This window comes from Gigantopelta aegis, chromosome 15, assembly GCF_016097555.1.
Source record: "Gigantopelta aegis isolate Gae_Host chromosome 15, Gae_host_genome, whole genome shotgun sequence".
NCBI lineage: Eukaryota > Metazoa > Mollusca > Gastropoda > Neomphalida > Peltospiridae > Gigantopelta > Gigantopelta aegis.
This window is the reverse complement of record NC_054713.1, coordinates 36,437,405-36,457,447: the sequence shown is the minus strand read 5'-3', so window position 1 is coordinate 36,457,447 and position 20,043 is coordinate 36,437,405. Positions and strand designations below refer to the sequence as shown.

Below are 20,043 nucleotides of genomic sequence, written 5' to 3'. Positions count from 1 at the left end.
CCAAGGATTAAACCTAGGCTTCCATTCCAAGGATTAAACCTAGGCTTCCATTCCAAGGATTAAACCTAGGCTTCCATTCCAAGGATTAAACCTAGGCTTCCATTCCAAGGATTCGGGGGCAGGATGTAGCCCAGTGATAAAGCGTTCGCTTGATGCACTGTCGGTCTAGGATCGATCCCCATCGATGGCTCCATTGGGCTATATCTCGTTCCAGCCAGTGCTCCACAACTGGTGTAACAAAGGCCGTGGTATATACTATCCTGTCTGTGGGAAGGTGCATATAAAATATCCCTTGCTGCTAATCGAAAAGAGTAGTCCATGAAGTGGCAACAGCGGGTTTCCTCCCTCAATATCTGTGTGGTCCTTAATCATATGCCTGATGCCATATAACCATAAATAAAATGTGTTGAGCGCGTCGTTAAATAAAAACATTTCCTTTTCCTATTTGAACAAGGATTTATGATATTTGTATTTAAGTCCAAACTTACTGGCAAAAACTATTCCAGAGTTCCCCATTTTCAATTCTCTTCAGTGATGTTATGGTTTTGTGTGGCAACGTCTTGCGAAATAGTTTGTTCATCTCCTGGAATTCCTGTGCTGCTTTTGAAACCTATGAGAGAAAAACAAAATCTTGGTTAGCTGTTAAAGGCAGCACCTCACTTTTTTTTGCTTTTTTTTAAAAGGAAAAAACAAACATTTCAGACCTTAACATGAAAAAAATTAAGGGGAGTTATAAACAGACCTGTCAACCTTTAGTCAAGAGAAAGCAGGAGGTGTGTGTTGAAAAAGCAGGAGGTGTGTGTTGAAAAAGCAGGAGATTTTGTTAAAAAGCAGGAGATTTTTTAAATTCACACAATTTAACCCAAAATCGCAAGATTAAAAAAAAACAGTATTACAATAAGTTATATGAATACTATATAATGTCATATATACTTGTTCACCTTAGATCTTGGCATTAAAAAAAATTATAATAAAAAATAAAAATATGTTATCCCAAAATGTTAAGAACATGAACAAGAAATTAAAAAAATAATTAGTACATTTACGGTATTACACTTACAGCCTTACAGGTTGGTTACATTATCATTTGTGGTTAGTGTACCTAAGTACCAAAGACAAGTTTATATAAATTGTATAAATTAATATTCAATTTTAACTATGAGGAACGGTGGCGTGGTACTTACTTCCCTTATGTTATTTTGACAAAAGAGGATCGATTTTTTTTTATGCTTACAAAAATGTCATTTAAAAGGAGAAATTGTCTCCCGCACAAGGTAAAGGAGATTTGATCAAATACCGGGAGACTCCTGCGGAATCCGGGAGGGTTGACAGGTCTGGTTATAAATAAATGCCAAATGTTACATCACATTATTGTTGAACAGCCCATAAATAAATATTGTGTATACCAGGCCCCGTGCTTATAAACCTTAAAGTCTAGACTTTAAAGTCCAGACTTTAACGTCATGGCAACACCATTCAAATAGCATATTACGTTAAAGTCTAGGACTTTATTAAAATCTAGACTTTAAGTTTTATAAGCACGGGCCCAGGTGTGTGTGGAAATGGACGGTTTTGGGGTCGATTTTTTACTCACCAACCCCTCACCCCACCCAGTTCAAAAGCAAATGTTTTTTTTTTTTTTAATATATTTTCCAGGGGAATATTACTTGATCCCTCCGCCTAGAAACTTTGCTCGCCACAGTGTAGACCTTATCTTGCGTATCTTGCTTGTGTTATTACCTCCAGCTCTTGGTAATGCTTGAAGAGATCTTGTCCAGACACTGTCCATTCCTTCGGCACATTAACAGACATGGAGGTGTCGGGGGAAACAATCAACGTTCTGAAAGAAACATTTTAACGAAAAAAGTTAACGTTTATTTTGATTAATGACATCACTAATCTAAAGGAAAGGAATGAAATGGTTTTATTTAACAATGCACTCAACACATTTTATTTACGGTTATATGGTGTCGGACATATGGTTAAGGACCACTCAGATATTGAGGGAGGAAACCCGCTGTTGCCACTTCATGAACTACTCTTTTCGATTAGCAGCAAGGGATTTTTTATATGCACCATCCCATAGACAGGATAGCACATACCACAGCCTTTGATGTACCAGTCATGGTGCACTGGCTGGAGCGAGAAATAGCCCAATGGGCCCACTAATGGGGATTGATCCCAAACCGACCGCGCCTTACGTGAGCACTTTACCACAGGGCTACGTCTCGCTCACCCACTAGTCTAAAAGCACATTGAGTTATTAATCATCAGCTATTGGATGTTAAACATTTGGTAATTCTGACATATAGTCTTAGAGAAGAAACCCGCTAAATTTTTCCATTAGTAGAAAGTGATCTTTTTAATGCACTATCCCACTGTCAGGATAGTACATACCACAGCCTGTGGTATATCAGTCATGGTGCACTGGAACTGGAACAAGAAATAGCCCAATGGGCCCATTGACAGGGATCTATCCTAGACTGACTGCACATCAAGCGAGTGCTTTACCACTGGGCTACGTCCAATCCTAAAGTGGGACGTAACACTTCCACGTTATGCAGTTGGCACACAACGATATTACCAGAACGTACATCAAACAAGTTCAGCAATATAAAATAAAGCTCATGACAATTGAAAATTATTTCACTCTGGACATAAACATGATAAGAAAATGGAAGCTCGTTTAATATCCTATAAATATCAAATGGGTTTATGATATGGACATTATGGGTAAGTTATAGGATAAATAAAGATGTAAAATAGAATTACCTCTTTTCGATATCTGAACGGGTGAAGAACGTAGGTCTTCGTTGAACATCACGTGATGTCATTGTTTTGATATTTATCTGCTGCATTTTCGAAAACAACAAGAGGTAATCAATTTCACCGCTTCTGAACTTAAACGATCCATTTGGGTTTTCCAGATACTTTTCCTCAATTGCATCACTCCTAGCCTCAGATTTCTGGCCATTTTTGTCCTGAAATAATCATAAACAGAAGTAGAAATAACTCCAGAACACTGTAATCCAGATGAATATTGCAACAAGTTCTTTTACTCGTAAATACACACCTTTGCAAATGTTCGTGACATGTATTACAGTAAATTATTTCGCAAACGACCAACATTGCCATAAGCACACTCTCTAAGTATCCATAATTGTGTATTACGTCAAGAAGTATAGTGTTCGAGATTAATGGTATCCTGACATCCCGGGAATACCAGAATTTAATTTTGGATACCAGACTTCAAGAACCCAGTATCGATCCCACCGGGATACCATATAATGTTTTGGGGGTTTTTTTTTAATCCTGCGGGGTTTTTTTTCGCTGAAACAATGGAAGTCATCATTTACTGGTGTAGTTAAGTAACAGTATTTTCGAGCTCATACCCAGTCTAATGCTATGTCGTAACAATATCTCCCCCAACTCGTTACCAGCCTAATGCTACACTGGAGCAATAGCGGTGTAGCAATAGACTAGGAACTGCTAAGTCGCTATTGTTTTTGTTGGATGTTTCCTCCCTTCAAATTTTATTTGGGATATTGATTCCACATCTGCATAAAATTGATACAGGCAGGTTTATCATTAGTAATGTTAGAAAAACTTATAGATTACTGCTAAATATTAATTTACGTCAGTCTTAAGCAAAAATTGATGCAGCAAATCGTTTTGCCAATTCCGTTTTATTGTGAATTTCACGAATTCTGCGATTTCAATTGTGGCATAGCAATATAGACTGGGAACGAGAACAGTGTCATCCAAGTTTGTTATGATGTTATTTATGAATTCCATTTAAGTGGGATACTAAATTCTCAGGTGAGATACCAGATTTTGAAATGTTAGTATCCAAATGGGATACTGTCAACAACAAAAAAATGTCGAACACTGAAGTCAATTCTAAATCTCTACCATATCCCTTGATGATTAGTTTGTTTTGTTTAATGACACCACTAGAGAACACTGATTTATTATTCATCGGCTATTGGATGTCAACCTAAGCTACGTATAACCAACAGTTTACTGCATCAAACAGCAAAATCCTGACATAGTCATTTTGACACAGTCATAGAGAGGAAACTCGCTACCGGTACATTTTTCATTAGTAGCAAGGGATCTTTTATATGTACCATCCCATAGATAGGATAGCACATACATAGCCTTTGATATACCAGTCATGGTGCACTGGCTGGAACGAGAAATAGAGCAATGGGCCCACCGACAGGGATCGATCCAAAACCGACCTCGCATCAAGCAAGCGCTTTACCACTGGGCTACATCCTTCTCCCATCCAGATTAATAATGCGACCTGTTTTGCACATGTCTGCGACCTGTTTTGCACATGTCTGCGACCTGTTTTGCATATGTCTGCAACATGTAATTCTAAGTCTTTACCATAATTCTTTATGAACGCCACAATGAGGTCTTGATAGTAATAAACCTGGGCTGCGTTCAGCCAGACCGAGCAGAAAAATGTCCGCCATAGACTGGTTTATGTACTTCACCTTAAACCAAATGGCCACATCAGAAATCAATCAAATAGTTCGCGAACATTAGCAAAACATTTGCTGGCTGAACTTAGGGCTGATGAACTACTGAAAGGCCATGCTGTACAGGGCTGCAGAAAGTACTTGCCCGCTCGCCAAATGAGACTAAAAATTCTGACGGAAAAGTTAAAAAATACAACTACCAGTCCGACGGGCTGTCTTTTTTATTTTGTTTGCCATGTGATGTTGATCACTTACCAAATGTTCTTAATAATGTTTTGTCAATATATCTATATATATATCATTTGAAGTGAAGACACTGTATATTATAACAGTGTTAATAATATATTGTTCTATAGACTGGCGGACTAGTAGAAATTCCAGCAAGCTAGTAAATTTTAATTTGTTGTGGTCCGGCGGGCTAATGAAATATTTTCCATTTCTGCATGCCCGCTGTAAAGTTGCAGTCCTCCTATATAAGAAACCCATATATGGATGCTGTTATAAAGTCGTAAAACTTCTCAATGTGCTATTTCTCAGAAATACAATTTTGAAAATGATTTTTTTTCCTTTCTCAAAATTTTGCATATTTAAAAAGCACAAGGTTTAATTTAACGCATATACAAATTATTAATATTATATTGTTTATTTTCCGCTCTGCTCTTTACTTAATATGCATGAAGGATATATTTTATTTGTTACAAATCAGATTTTTTAAAATAGTACCGTAGTATGTACGTTCCATGGAAAAGGTGTGGGGAGGGTGGTGTGCCTCGAGGGGGTAGTCGTAACATTGTTTCCATCACTTTGTTTGCAAATAATACATTCGGGAATCTTCTAATATATTCAGGATTTGTCGATAATTATTAACTGGTTTTCTACTTTATGCTGACGAAGTGTTTGCATGCTGAATAAAAAAACGTTGACCGAGGTCCCAGTCTATATTAATGATGAGGTGATTTTCTTTTTATTTATCGTTTAAGTTGTTGACATGATCATTATGTTTTGTTAGAAACTATTACTTTCCTTTTAAATAAATTGTTTCACAAGATGCATATAACGAAAAAATGTATTTAGATCTTTTTTATCCTGATAATATTTACTTGTCAAAGTTTGACTTCCGATTGTTTGGCTAACACATGGTTTTGTGGTGTATTTCGCCCAAATCTGACCTAGCATGACCCTGTTAATATCAACTTTGGTTCGGCCATAAGTGAGGTGCTCATATGAAATGGTTTAGTCACCAAACGAAACAAACGGACACACAGGGCCCGTTCAAATATTACGTAACGCTATTTTGGTCAAAATTAGACACCCTCCTTCCCTTCCTCTGTAACGCTCCGTAACACTAGACCATACCCCTGCAAAATATTACGTAATGTTTGGAAACCCCCCACCCCCTTTCCATTCACAAATTAATCATGCGATGGGTATAATGTAATTTTAACGTATTGTTTTGCAATTTGGGAATGCGCAGATACAGATTTTAACTCGATTTATAATCCTTATTGTGTATATATGTCTAGCTATAACTAGGCCTACATTAAACATTGTTGCCATGACAGAGCATTTATGAAAAAAATAAGTAATAATAAAAAACAGTGTGTTATGTAACGCTGTTAAATACACCCACCCAGCCCCTGTAACGCCACATAACCTTTGGACCTACACCCACCCAGCCCCTGTAACGCCACATAACCTTTGGACCTACACCCACCCAGCCCCTGTAACGCCACATAACCTTTGGACCTACACCCACCCAGCCCCTGTAACGCCACCTAACCTTTGGACCTACACCCACCCAGCCCCTGTAACGCCACATAACCTTTGGACCTACACCCACCCAGCCCCTGTAACGCCACATAACCTTTGGACCTACACCCACCCAGCCCCTGTAACGCCACATAACCTTTGGACCTACACCCACCCAGCCCCTGTAGCCCCCTGTAACGCCACCCCTAACCTTTTGGACCTACACCCACCCAGCCCCTGTAACGCCACATAACCTTTGGACCTACACCCACCCAGCCCCTGTAATGCCACATAACCTTTGGACCTACACCCACCCAGCCCCTGTAACGCCACATAACCTTTGGACCTACACCCACCCAGCCCCTGTAACGCCACATAACCTTTGGACCTACACCCACCCAGCCCCTGTACCCACCCAGCCCCTGTACACGCCCCTGTAACGCCACATAACCTTTGGACCTACACCCACCCAGCCCCTGTAACGCCCACATAACCTTTGGACCTACACCCACCCAGCCCCTGTAACGCCCACATAACCTTTGGACCTACACCCACCCACCCCCCCTTTCCCCACCCTTTCCAGCCTTTCCAGCGTTATGTAATATTTGAATGGACCCATATGCAACCAAATCGGTCCCAATGTAGAGGACTGAATAGATTAATTACATACCATTTATCTTACAACTCATTGTTTCAAAACAAATCCATTTCATTTTCACTCATTAGATACGTTTTAAAACAACTCATTGTAAGATAAGGAAGGAAATGTTTTATTTAATGACACACTCAACACATTTTATTTACGGTTATATAGCGTCAGACATATGGCTAAGGACCACACAGATATTGAGGGAGGAAACCCTGCTGTCGCCACTTCATGGACTACTCTTTTCAATTAACAGCAACAGGTCTTTTATATGCACCATCCCATAGACAGGATAGCACATACCACAGCCTTTGATATACCAGTCGTGGTGCACTGGCTGGAGCGAGAAATAGCCCAATGGGCCCACTGCAGGAATCGATCCCAAACCGACCGCGCATCAAGCGAGCACTTTACCACTGGGCTACATCCCGCCCCCATTATAGTGTAGACCGGCCTCGGTGGCGTCGTGGTTAGGCCATCGGTCTACAGGCTGGTAGGTACTGGGTTCGGATCCCAGTCGAGGCATGGGATTTTTTAATCCAGATACCGACTCCAAACCCTGAGTGAGTGCTCCGCAAGGCTCAATGGGTATGTGTAAACCACTTGCACCGACCAGTGATCCATAACTGGTTCAACAAAGGCCATGGTTTGTGGTATCCTGCCTGTGGGAAGAAAAATAAAAGATCCCTTGCTGCTAATCGGAAAGAGTAGCCCATGTAGTGGCGACAGCGGGTTTTCTCTCAAAATCTGTGTGGTCCTTAACCATATGTCTGACGCCATATAACCGTAAATAAAAATGTGTTGAGTGCGTCGTTAAATAAAACATTTCTTTCTTTCTTTCTATAGTGTAGTATTCTCTATGTACAGCTACCTTCCATACTTACTGCTTTTCCATATTCCTTCCATTTCTTGTCATCATCCTGCCAGTACCAGTGCCAAACTGTCGTCCATTTGTAAATGCCAGTGTGAGCGTTCTTTGATGAGATTGTGCTTAACCGGTGAACAGCCCCTCCAAAGTAGTCTCCACTTGCTCTCATAGATATAAAGTCGATCTTAACAACATCGCCACTAGAAAACAAAATTTGTTTGTCTTGTTTAACGACATCACTAGAGCACATTGATCATCGGTTATTAATTAATCACCAGCTATTGGATGTCAAACATTTGGTAATTCTGACAAGTAGTCATCAGAGGAAACCCGCTATATTTTTCCTAACGCAGAAAGGGATTATACATTTATATGCACTTTCCACAGACAAGAAAGCACATACCACAGCTTTGACCAGTTGTGGTGCACTGGTTGGAATGAGAAAATAACCAATAAGTTGAATGGATCCACTGAGGTGGTTCGATCCTGGGACGTAAGCACCTCAAGCGAACACTCAACCGACTACTGAGCTAAATCCCCCCCCCCCCCCCTGCAACTAGGTATAATAACAGAGGTAGACAGTAACATTCGACCCTTACCACCCCCCACCCCCACCCAGCACCAGACAAGTAGAATTTGTTGGGGATGAGTACATTTTTAATAAGCATTCTGAGAGTACTGCTAAAGCAATAATATAATATTATGTCCCCAACAGGACCCAACACATTTTTGCTACCTCCTACATTCAAGGGCTATATACGAAATTTCACCTGAATATCTTCAGGCATTGCACAAAAAAAGTCTTAAACCTTACCCCCCAAACTTTCATATCTCCTACATTCAAGGGCCATAACAGTGAAAAATGGTTGAAGTCAAACTTATCTGTAACAAAATGTGAAATAGGTATGCACAACATTCCAGCTCAATGCCTTGAGGCATTACAAAAAACATAACAATGTCCATAACATTGTTTTCATATCTCCTAAGTTCAAGGGCCATAACTCTGTCACAAATGGGTAAATCCCCATGAACTTGATATGTAACAGTACACGATAACGTTCCACACATAATTTCAGCTCAATATCTCAAGGCATAGTGAAAAAAACAACCCCTGTAATTATCCACGGCAATCAGCAATGCCGTGGAGGTTTTAATTACCCACGGCACTTTTTAACTTTGGACTATATTCAGGGTTTTTCAATGGCAAGTGGTTTTTTTGCCGTGGACATTTTCTTAATTGCAGAACTCTCAAGTTGGAACTTTCACAAGGAGTGAGATTTTGTCTGGTCGGAAGTCCGACATCGTGAATCCGAATAAACCAGTGCAGGAAATAAGCGCGCTGACAATTGGTCAAGGTTCATGATTCTGACCAATAAACAATGTGGACACCTATTATATGATTTTAATGCCTTACCATGCTTAACCGGGCCGGCCGGCAGTCGCAGGCTTCTTTGTCGGTCGTCGAGAACGAATGAACAACAAAAAATATATAATGTTTAAAATGTGTGAGAAAATCATATACCGGTGAGACAGCGTGACACGACGTTCAAATGTGTGAGTCTCAGACTTGACAGCACTGTAATTGCAGGGGTTGAAAAAACAAACATCTAGAAAACTACATGTGGGACACACAGATGGACAGACAGACGAACAGACAGAAGGACAGAGATGAAACCTATAGTCCCCTCCGGTTGGACCCGTAGGGGATTAATAATGTTAGTTCATAAAGTAGTTACACTGGGAAGTTATCATTGTACAGTCATATAAAGCAGGGGTTGAAATTATCGATCAACTGGTTACAAATTGTGACTACATTTTTCAGTAGGCACCTAAAAAGAAAAACAAGCATTTTGAGAGTATGGCTAAAGCAAAACATGTCTCCCCTACAGGGCCCCACACATTTTCATATCTCCAAAGGTCAAGGGCCATAACTCTGAGAACAAGCATTCTGAGAGTACTGCTAAAGCAATACATGTCCCCTACAGGGCCCAACAAATTTTAATATCTCTAAAGGTCAAGGGCCATAACTCTGTGAACAAGCATCCTGAGCATACTGCTAAAGCAATACATGTCCCCTACAGCGCCCCACAGATCTCCTACATTCAAGTCATAGTTGTCAAACATGGATAAATTCCAATTTTGACTGTTATGGCCCTAGAATAAATGCTTATGAAAGTCAAACTTAACCGGCTATGCATAACTGTAAAAAAAAAAAATGAAAAAAAAAGGCTAATGGCCAATGAAAAGTTAAAGTTTATTTTGTTTAACGACACCACTAGAGCACATTGATTTATTAATCATTGGCTAGAGGATGTCAAACATTTGATCATTTTGACATAATCTAAGAGAGGAAACCTGCTACATTTTTCCATTAATAGTAAGGGATCTTTTATATGCACCATCCCACAGACAGGATAGCACATACCATGGTCTTTGATACACCAGTCGTGCACCGCACTGGCTGGAACGAGAAATAGCCCAATGGGCCCACTGGGGGGGGATCGATCCCAAACCGACTGTGCATCAAGTGAGCACTTTACAACTCAGCTACAATCTGAAATGACATCTATAGTCCTTTCTCGTTGGATTGGTTTCCAAAACGGATAAAAAAATACCTCTCTGTTATTAGCCATTTGGCAAATCTGGTCAGAAATCTTTTGTCCAAACCTATGTTTCAGTCATCCAGACCGGTGGAACTTGAGAAGAAGTCAAAAATGTACCAGTCAATTAGAGGCCAGGGCGGCCAGCTTGGACTTTGAATAGGCCCGAAAAATAACAAAACTTGGTCAGGGCCATGAGAGGATCATTTCGACCAAGTTTGGTTGAAACCTTCCAGGTGGAACTGCAGAAGAAGTCGAAAATGTATCAGTCAATCAGAGGCCAGGGCGGCCATCTTGGATTTTGAATCGGTCCGAAAATAACAAAAGTTGGTCAGGGCCACGAGAGGATCATTTCGACCAAGTTTGGTTGAAACCTTCCAGGTGGAACTGCAGAAGAAGTCGAAAATGTGAAATGTTACAATTGAATATTTTAAAACATACTTTATACATAAACCTCACATTTAATTATGTCAAAATAAAAAACTTAAACAATATACATATACCTCATACATAAAACTTAATACATTTTAAGATAATATTAATATATATTCAATATATTACTATATATATAATATATATATTTTACCTCATATCCAAGTAGCATTCCATGTTGTCCACTTGACAGAAGGCTTTCTCCAGCTGCAGGTTTTCTTCTTTGTTGAAATCCATCCAACTGGCATCACCGTGACTCTTCCACTGCCACTGGTAGATCATCGGCTTGTGCTGGTTCTTACAGACACTTCCAAAGAGACACTTCCCTCGCAGCTCATGGATGCAAATGGTCAGGGATGGTTCTTTCGCTGCGTTAGAGATGGACGTTGACATTGCTGTGGGAGGCCATGTTGAAGAGTTTTGACGATTCACTAGAGAAGTTTTTGAGTTTTGCCATGTAGTTGAAGGCACGTTTGAAGAGGTGATTCCTGTCACTAGAGAAGTGTTTGAAGAGTTTTGATCTTTTGCTAGAGAACTATTTAAAGAGTTCTGTCCTTTTGCTAGAGAAGGACGTGAAGAGTTTAGCCCTTTCAGTGCAGAAATATTTGAAGAGGTTTTTCCTTTTGCTGGAGAAGGACTTGATGAGGTTTGTCCTTTTGCTGGAGAAGGACTTGATGAGGTTTGTCCTTTTGCTGGAGAACTATTTAAAGAGTTCTGTCCTTTTGCTGAAATAATTGAAGAGTTGGTTTGTCCTTTTGCCAGAGGAGTTCTTGAAGAGTTTAGCTGTTTTGCTACTGAAGTACTAGAAGAGTTGGTTTGTGATGCTGGAGGTGTATTTGAAGAGTTCTGCTGTGTTGCAGGCATCTGATATCTTCCATCTCTGGAGATCCTTCTAGCCTGACCTCTTTCTGTGCACCTGCTGCTCCTGCTTTGGTCCCTTGAATATGAACCTCCATCATAAGGTGTACCAAGCCTTCCTCCATATCTTTCTGTGGATCTGCTCCTGGACCTGTCCCTTGAGTACAAACCCCTGTCATAAGGCAAGCTATACTGTCCTCTAGATCTTTCTGTGGATCTGTTTCTGGATCTGTCCCTTGAACAAGAACTGTCATAAGGTGTGCCTTGCCTTCTTTGGGATATTTCATTTAATCTCCTGTCTCGCCTACTCCAGTCTGGGTCATAACCAAAGGTTCTTGATCTACGTTTGTTTACTGAAGATACATCTGTCTTTCTACGGGGTCGTCTGCTTGCATCAGGATCATCAAAAGTCATGTCTGCGATTCTACAGTTACGTCTGCTTGCATCAGGATCATCAAAAGTCATGTCTGTGATTCCAAAGTTATGTCTGTCCGCATCAAGATCATCAAAAGTCATGTCTGTGATTCCAAAGTTACGTCTGCTTGCATCAGGATCATCAAAAGTCATGTTTGTGATTCCATAGTTATGTCTGCCCGCATCAGGATCATCAAAAGTCATGTCTGTGATTCCAAAGATACGTTTGCCCACATCAGGATCATCAAAAGTCATGTCTGTGATTCCAAAGTTAAGTTTCCTCGTATATGGTTCATCAAAATTCATGTCTGTCCTTTCAGACTTCCTTCTGCCTACAGTTACATCAGAGTCATCAAAAAACATCTCTGTCCTTGTACAATTCCATCTGCCTTCATCTGGATCATGACCCATGCTCCCGAATTCAAATTCTTCTCCAGAAGTTAGATCTATTCCTCCGCAATACAGTCTGTCTGGGTCCGAGTTACAAACTGAAGATGCTGACCCAAATCCATCTGAAGGACTTACATCAGACACTCTTTTTATGTAAAAGGATTTCAGATCTTTTAGTATCTGATCCTTTTGCTGGCACACATCAAATCCATAATGGTCCAAGATTTCAAGGACAGTGGCATCACGGATTTCATGATTTCTCATACAGCTATTACCAAACTTGCAGCATCCTTCCAGAAAATGACGACACAGGTGCAGACTTTTGCAATTCTCATTTTTGCACGTTTTCGAAGTGTTGTAGAACTTACACGTATCGGGCATGGTGGAAAAATTCCTGTTTTCAATTCGACGGAACAAATCTCTCAATTTGTCGATGCTAATATCAGATGAATTGATAAAATGTGACTTCAATACACTGTGATTGTGCACGGTTCCAAAATCATGTCCAAAACAACAGTTTGGACCAAAGTTACAACAGTCAGACAACAGGAAAAACTTGCAGATATGCAAACCTCCACATTCGCCCATATCACTACGGCAACTTCCACCCTTCTTAGCGAATTCTGTACAAATTTTGATTCGGGATACATCTGTTTTGGAAATCACCAAGACATTTACCAATTGGTTTACTCCCCTCTTTATGCCAAAATTGTTGTGAAATTCTTCCAATAGATGTAAAAGTTCTTTGCTTCGTACTGTAATTCTATAGTTTCTTTTCAGCTCCTTCTTTAAGTTGCGGATGCCCAGTTGTCTCCCTTGTCCAAGAATGAGAGCATTGACCTTCATTGCTAAAAGTATTTCTTCTTCTGTCCATCTTCTTCGAGTCATTGACATTGTGAAAGTTTCAGCTAGTGTCTGCTATGAAGGTAACTTAATCCTACAAAATAGATTATAAAAGACCGGTCAGTCTGGTTACCATGACAACCAGGCAAAGTAAGAATTGTGAGTACATATGAAGGTTGGTCTGGGTACCATGGCAAGCAGGTGAGGTACATAACTTAAATAGACACAGATTTGGGTTTTTGTTTAGCGACACCACCAGAGCACATTGATTTATTAATCATCGGTTACTGCATGTCAAACATTTGGCAAATTTGACTTGTAGTCTACAGAGAAAACCTGCTACAATTTTTCACCAGTGGCAAGGGATCTCGTATATTTACATTCCCACAGCAGGCCATAGGAGTTCAAACTTCATGGCCAACACTTTTCCCGTTCAGTGCCTTGTGATCATGGGAATCAATTGGAAACTGTTTTTAGGTTCTGTTGAATAATCGTACTTGATATAATAATCATGAAAAAACAAAATTTCGGTTCAGTAATTTTTACCGACACAGTACCAGAGACACAGGTTTCCATGAAATCCGAAGGCCTGCACAGACAGGGCAGCACATACCATGGCCTTTGATATACCAGTCATGGCCCACTGATTGGGACAGGGAAAAAACCCAATCAGAGAATGGGTCCACTGAGGTGATTCGATCCTACGATGCAAGCACCTCAGGCGAGCGCTCTGCCGACTGAGCTAGATCCTGCCCCATCTGGTTACCATGGCAACCAGGTGAGGTAGGAATTTAAATAGATACAAATATTGATCTGATTACCATGGCAACTATGGTAGGTAAAGTCGGAAGGTAGAGGTTAATTATTGTTCTGGTTATCATCGCAACCAGGTAGTGCAGATGAGATCAATCACTATCAGTGAAGGAAGGAAGGAAATGTTTTATTTAACAATGCACTCAACACATTTTATTTACAGTTGTATGGCTTCTGACAAATGGTTATGGACCACACAGATATTGAGAGAGGAAACCCGCTGTCGCCACTTCACAGGTTACTCTTTTTGATTAATTAGCAGCAAGGGATCTTTTTATATGCACCATCCCACAGACAGGATAGTACATACCACAGCCTTTGTTACACAAGTTGTGGAACACTGGCTGGAACGTGAAACAGCCCAATGGGGCCACCAATGGGGATTGATCCTAAACCGACCGTGCATCAATTCGAGGGCTTTACCACTGGGCTACGTCCCACCCCTCCCGATCATGTTGGGCTATTTCTCATTCTAGCCAGTGTTCCACGACTGGTATATCAACGGTCGTGGTATGTGCTATCCTGTCTGTGGGATGGTGCATATAAAAGATCCTTGGCTACTAATAAACAAAATACTGCGGGTTTCCTCTTTAAGATAATATGTCAAAAGAACCAAATGACTGAAATCCAATAGCTGATGATTAATAAATCAATGTACTCTAGTGGTGCCATTAAACAAAACAAACACTTACTTTTTTGTCAACTATTGCATGGTGGGGTGTGTGTGTGTGTGTGTGTGTGTGAAGGAAACAAATGTGTGCAACATTAAAGGGACAGACCCTTCGGTTGTACGGAAATGGATAATCTAAACAATAAAATATAAGTAATGTTCGATTTCAGTGATCATAAACGGATCTAATAGTGAAAAATATGTCTTAGTGTCTAAAAACTAGGGTGTGTCGCTTTCATTGAATGTTTCACAAAATATAACTTTAAGACAATTTTAAAAAACCCAAAACTTAAATCACTCCTTTAGAAATATCCCAGTATCTTGCCTCCTTGGTAGGTAGTTAAGGGCATGTAGTTAGAATTAAATTAAACGGACTGTCCTGAGTTTGCAGCCATTGTAAGATGTTTGCGATAACAGCCTTGATGGCAACTACAATTTCATACTAAATAAATTTTCTTATTTAGAATACCAGTGTCTGTATATCGAATATATATGTTTGCGGTCGTATACTAATGTTTGTAGCACTCAGTTTTTACTTTAATTTGTGATATATATTTTTTCATACGTATAAAATTATTGGGAGATAAAAATCAGGTTTAGGCTACTACAAGCATTAGGACAACAACAACAAACCCTCGTAAATACTGACACCGATATTCTAGATAAGAAAATGTATTTAATGTATAGGTTACGTCATCGAAAAGGCTCTATTGGTTGGAAACATTTTACAATGGTTGTAAACTCTGGACTGTCCCTTTAACATGTATTACATAATTATAAATTTCTTCAAGCACGCTGTCCTAGGCACACATCTCAGCTATCTGGGCTGCCTGTCCAGGACAGTGGGTTATTGTTAGTGGTTAATGGTTAGTGAGGAAGAAGAGGGTGTAGTGGTCTTACAACTACCCATTCAGTCGTTAAACTTCCTCTGGGTGTGAGCCGGTACCGGGCTGCGAACCCAGTACCTACCAGCCTTATGTCTGATGGTGTAACCATGACACCACCGAGGCTGGTAAAAACATCCAGGTGATCTAGATAGTACACAGGGACCATAACTACCATTGAAAAACTTACGGTCAAGGCCTGAGGGGCCATTCAAATATTATGTTACGCTCGAGAAGGTGGGTGGGTGTATATCCAAACGTTATGTAACGTTACAGAGGGTAGGTAAGTATATGGAAGAGCATTATGTAACGCATGTTTTTTATTACTAAACAGGGTTTTATTTCTAAAATTTGACTTGACACCTATGGCTTTGACTTTGGGAATTTTAGCGTTGTTTTTAAAAAAAAGAGGGAATTTTCAGTTTCATTTAAAAGATATCTTAGTAAGCCTTAATTGTTAGAATAAAAAAGACTAATACTATACATATACTTGTATTTATCCAAAATAATATCTAGTCTTATGTATTGTTTTCAAAATATGCCTTTATATAATAAAAAAAAAAAGATAATTATTTCCACTGATTGGGAATTTTTCACTCCAAAATTGTTAGTAAATAACGACAGCTTTTGAGGAATGGTGGGGAATGGTGCCGATTATCGGAGTCTAGAAACATAGGTGATAAAACCCTGCTAAAATATCTTCTTCTTCTTTCTGCTTTTTTTGGGGGGGGAGAAGGTTCATAAACACCCTGTCATGGCGACAGTGTTTAACATAGGTAGTAATAGCTAGAGGTAAACACAGATAGTGATTATAAACCAAGTTAAAATGTGTATCTGCATTTTCCCAAATCCAAAACAGTACTTTACAATTATATACACACCCATGATATGACTTGTTTGTGAATGGGAGAGAGGAAGGGGTCTCCAAGAGTTACATAATATTTTGGGGCAATGTATGGTCTAACATTAAAAAGCATTACAGGCGAGGGTAGGGTGTTCAATTTTAACAAAAACTAGCATTATATGTAATATTTGAATGGACCCATACCCAGGGGTGCAGAAATGAAAATAGTTCACTAGCCCGCCGGAAAAGAACTAACTAAAATGTACTAGCCCACCAGTATTTCTACTAGTCTGCCAGCCCATAGAACACAGGTGTGCAGAAAGTATTCACCCACTTTCCAAATGCAAGTAAATATTCTGACGGACAAGTAAAAAAAATACAACTACCAGTCCGACGGGCGATCTGTCTTTTTGATTTTGTTTGCCACATGATGTTGATCACTTACCAGGCAGCGCCCTCAATAGTTTAAGAAGTAGCAGGCTACAACAGTGATGATAGCAGGGGGCAAAGCGGGGGGTCTGGGGGCCCTCAGTCACGTGTAACGACGAACCAACCACATCACCTGAAACGGTAACACTGCTTGATAAAATTTCGATGTGAACTAATCGCGTTTCAAGACAAATAAACAACTATTTTGGCACCTTGTTTGGATCCCTTTTGTAGGAGACTTTATTAAAGAAGAGAAAGCAATTTTTTTTTACCATCAACGAAAAGTAGCCGGCGGCAAAAACTGTTTCAGGTGGCGATTTGCCGCCGGAGACCGGGTACTTTTGAGGGCTCTGACCAGGTGACCTTAATGTTTTGTCAATATATTTATAAATATAGTATTTGGAATGAAGACATTGTATATTATATTATTATTAATAATATATCATTCTATAGACTGGCAGACTAGTAGAAATCATTGCAGGCTAGTACATTTTAGTTGGTTTTGGTCTGGCGGGTTAGTGAAATATGTTCCATTTCTGCACCCCTGGAATAATATATTATTGTTTAACATTATTATAATATACACTTCAACACTTCAAATGATAGATAAAGACTCTATTTGACAAATATATTTTAAGTCGTCTATTGTCAATGCGGTAAATGCATTTTGTGTATTTCTTTAATATTCTGAACAGTTTGTTTGAATGGTTTGGATGGTTTGAATGGTTTGGAATTCTGACCAAAAAATAAGATGTTTGTTTTGTTTAATGACATCACTAGAGCACACTGATTATTAATCATCGGCTATTGGATGTCAAATATATGGTCATTTTGACACAGTCATAGACAGGAAACCTACTACATTTTTCCATTAGTAGCAAGGGATCGTTCATATGCACCATCCCACAGACAGGATAGCACATACCACGGCCTTTGATATACCAGTCGTGGTGCATTGGCTGTGACGAGAAATAGCCCAATGAGCCCACTGACTGGGATCGATGGAATTCTGACATGACTGATGCAGTCGCGGATTCGATGGGGAAAAAACCCCATTACAGTCATCAGAAAAAGACAAGATGGCCCATCCGACTGGTAGATGCATTTTTTTTATCTTCCATTAATTTTTTTACTTGCATACGGCGAGCGGGAGAGTACTTTCTGCACCGCTGCATACCCTACCCCACCATCACCACTAAAAACAAATTAATCGTATTCACATGTTAAATGATGGATTTTCGAGGCATTTTAAAATGGGGGTATGTACACCCCTAACACCATTCCTTTAGATCTGTGGTTGATTATTATATGTATATGTATTATGCATATATTGTCTAATGAAACTCATTTAATTATGGGGCAGGATGTAGCCCAGTGGTAACTCATCCACCCAGTGTGTGGTCGGTTTGAGATCGAACCCTGTCGGTGGGCCCATTGCGGTTGATTATTATATGTATATATGTATTATGCATATAATGTCTAATGAAACTCATTTAATTAAAACTGCAAACTTTATATCACCTGTTAATTGTCATTCAAAACGAAAGTTTGTAGTGTGCTGTCACAATCTTCATATATGATCTTCAAATTATTCGTATATTTCACGACTTCGTTCTTTTCTTCTTCTTGTTTTTTTCTTTTTTATCTTTCTCAGCTTGCTCTAAAATTACCAGATTATGTCACACTTTTAGTACTTTGATAGTTCACAGTTCTTTTAAGGCATAATTATGCTTTCTTAGAAATGATGGTCAGTACAAAATTACTCAAGCATAGTTATAGAATCTTAAAATACGTGGAAAACTGATGATATTTTTTTTTTTTCATTTCCAGGAATCGAAAGTAAAAGTCCCGAAATTATTGCGTAATAACGCAAAACTTAGCGCTCCTCGAAAATCGGCCGAGAATTTCCGGGTACAAGTCAAAACGTACCCACACCGAAGCGTACCTAACCAAAACGTTCCCATTTTTGGTCAATACGTACTCACTTTTTGGTCAAAACATACCCATACCAAATCGAATCCAACGAAATGATGTCATTCTTGGTAAGCGATTAAACAGCTAAGACTGGGGACGCTACGTACATTATGTTATGATGTCGCTTTCCAAAATTACGTCATTCGTTGTGCTCGTGAAATCATTATGACACGTACGTGTGTCATACTGATTATATTTCCTCGTATGTCTTGAACCTTGTGGATAATATAGAGAGATTATTATACGAACGTGTGCGTCGTACTGATTTTACGAAACGAGTGTCAGGATTTTTGTATTACCCGAGCGAGACACGAGTTTCGTAAAATCAGTACGATTCAATTTCTTTAAATTATCCACATTATCCAAAATATTATTTTTTACGAATAACAAGCTAGGACCATGTCAAAACGTATATATATATATATATATATATATATATATATATATATATATATATATATATATATATATATATATATATATATATATATACGAATAGAAAATCATTTTGTGTTGCTGGCACTCTGTGTGTGTGTGTGTGTGTGTGTGTGTGTGTGTGTGTGTGTGTGTGTGTGTGTGTATGTATGTATATATATATATATATACATGTATATATATACACATACACACACACACAGAGTAAAACCCCACCTAACGACCACCCCGGTTCTAAAACCACCCCATTATAAAGAACATTATTTTAAAGATCGGAATACTTCGTTATTATTTTATAGTAAAACTACCCCGGTATTAAGACCACCCCGCAAATACGGATTACGACCAGTAAAGTCAGCCCAATGGTCGTTTTTAGTGTATGTGGATCCCACAAATGCGACCACAGCATTTACTTGTCACGTCACAAAAGCGACAAACTATAAATATCGTGGTAAAATATTGCCTAGTTGTACACGCTATAGTGTTAAAGTTAATTGCAGGTATATGTGTTGCTCAAACTAGCAATTAAATAATCTTATATTTATTGAGTTCGAAAGACAAAGGTATTACTTTCGAACTAGGAAGTCGTAGTTAATGTCTGGAAGGTACGGCGCACAGACATTTAATTATTTGTATAACTTGCCCACAATAATGTTGAAAAGTAACATTTACACAGAGTAACATGTTTTTTGTTGGGGTTTTAT

The 20,043-nt window shown here is 39.2% G+C and overlaps 1 protein-coding gene across 2 annotated transcripts in view; it reads right to left on the bottom strand.

Moving 5' to 3' along the window:
* Positions 1-18,805, bottom strand: part of LOC121390469 — a 38,530-nt gene extending 19,725 nt beyond the window's left edge. Inside the window, exons 1-7 of one of the 2 annotated variants that reach the window (XM_041522292.1) lie at positions 18,452-18,805; positions 16,947-17,063; positions 10,940-13,384; positions 7,770-7,953; positions 2,773-2,981; positions 1,741-1,840; positions 489-610 (exon numbers count right to left, since the gene is read on the bottom strand). In XM_041522292.1, the coding sequence (XP_041378226.1) occupies positions 489-610; positions 1,741-1,840; positions 2,773-2,981; positions 7,770-7,953; positions 10,940-13,341 (3,017 nt within the window). In that variant the 5' untranslated portion in view covers positions 13,342-13,384; positions 16,947-17,063; positions 18,452-18,805. The remainder of the gene's footprint in view (positions 1-488; positions 611-1,740; positions 1,841-2,772; positions 2,982-7,769; positions 7,954-10,939; positions 13,385-16,946; positions 17,064-18,451) is intronic. The other variant, XM_041522293.1, reaches the window with a different exon arrangement.
* Positions 18,806-20,043: the final 1,238 nt, after the last annotated feature.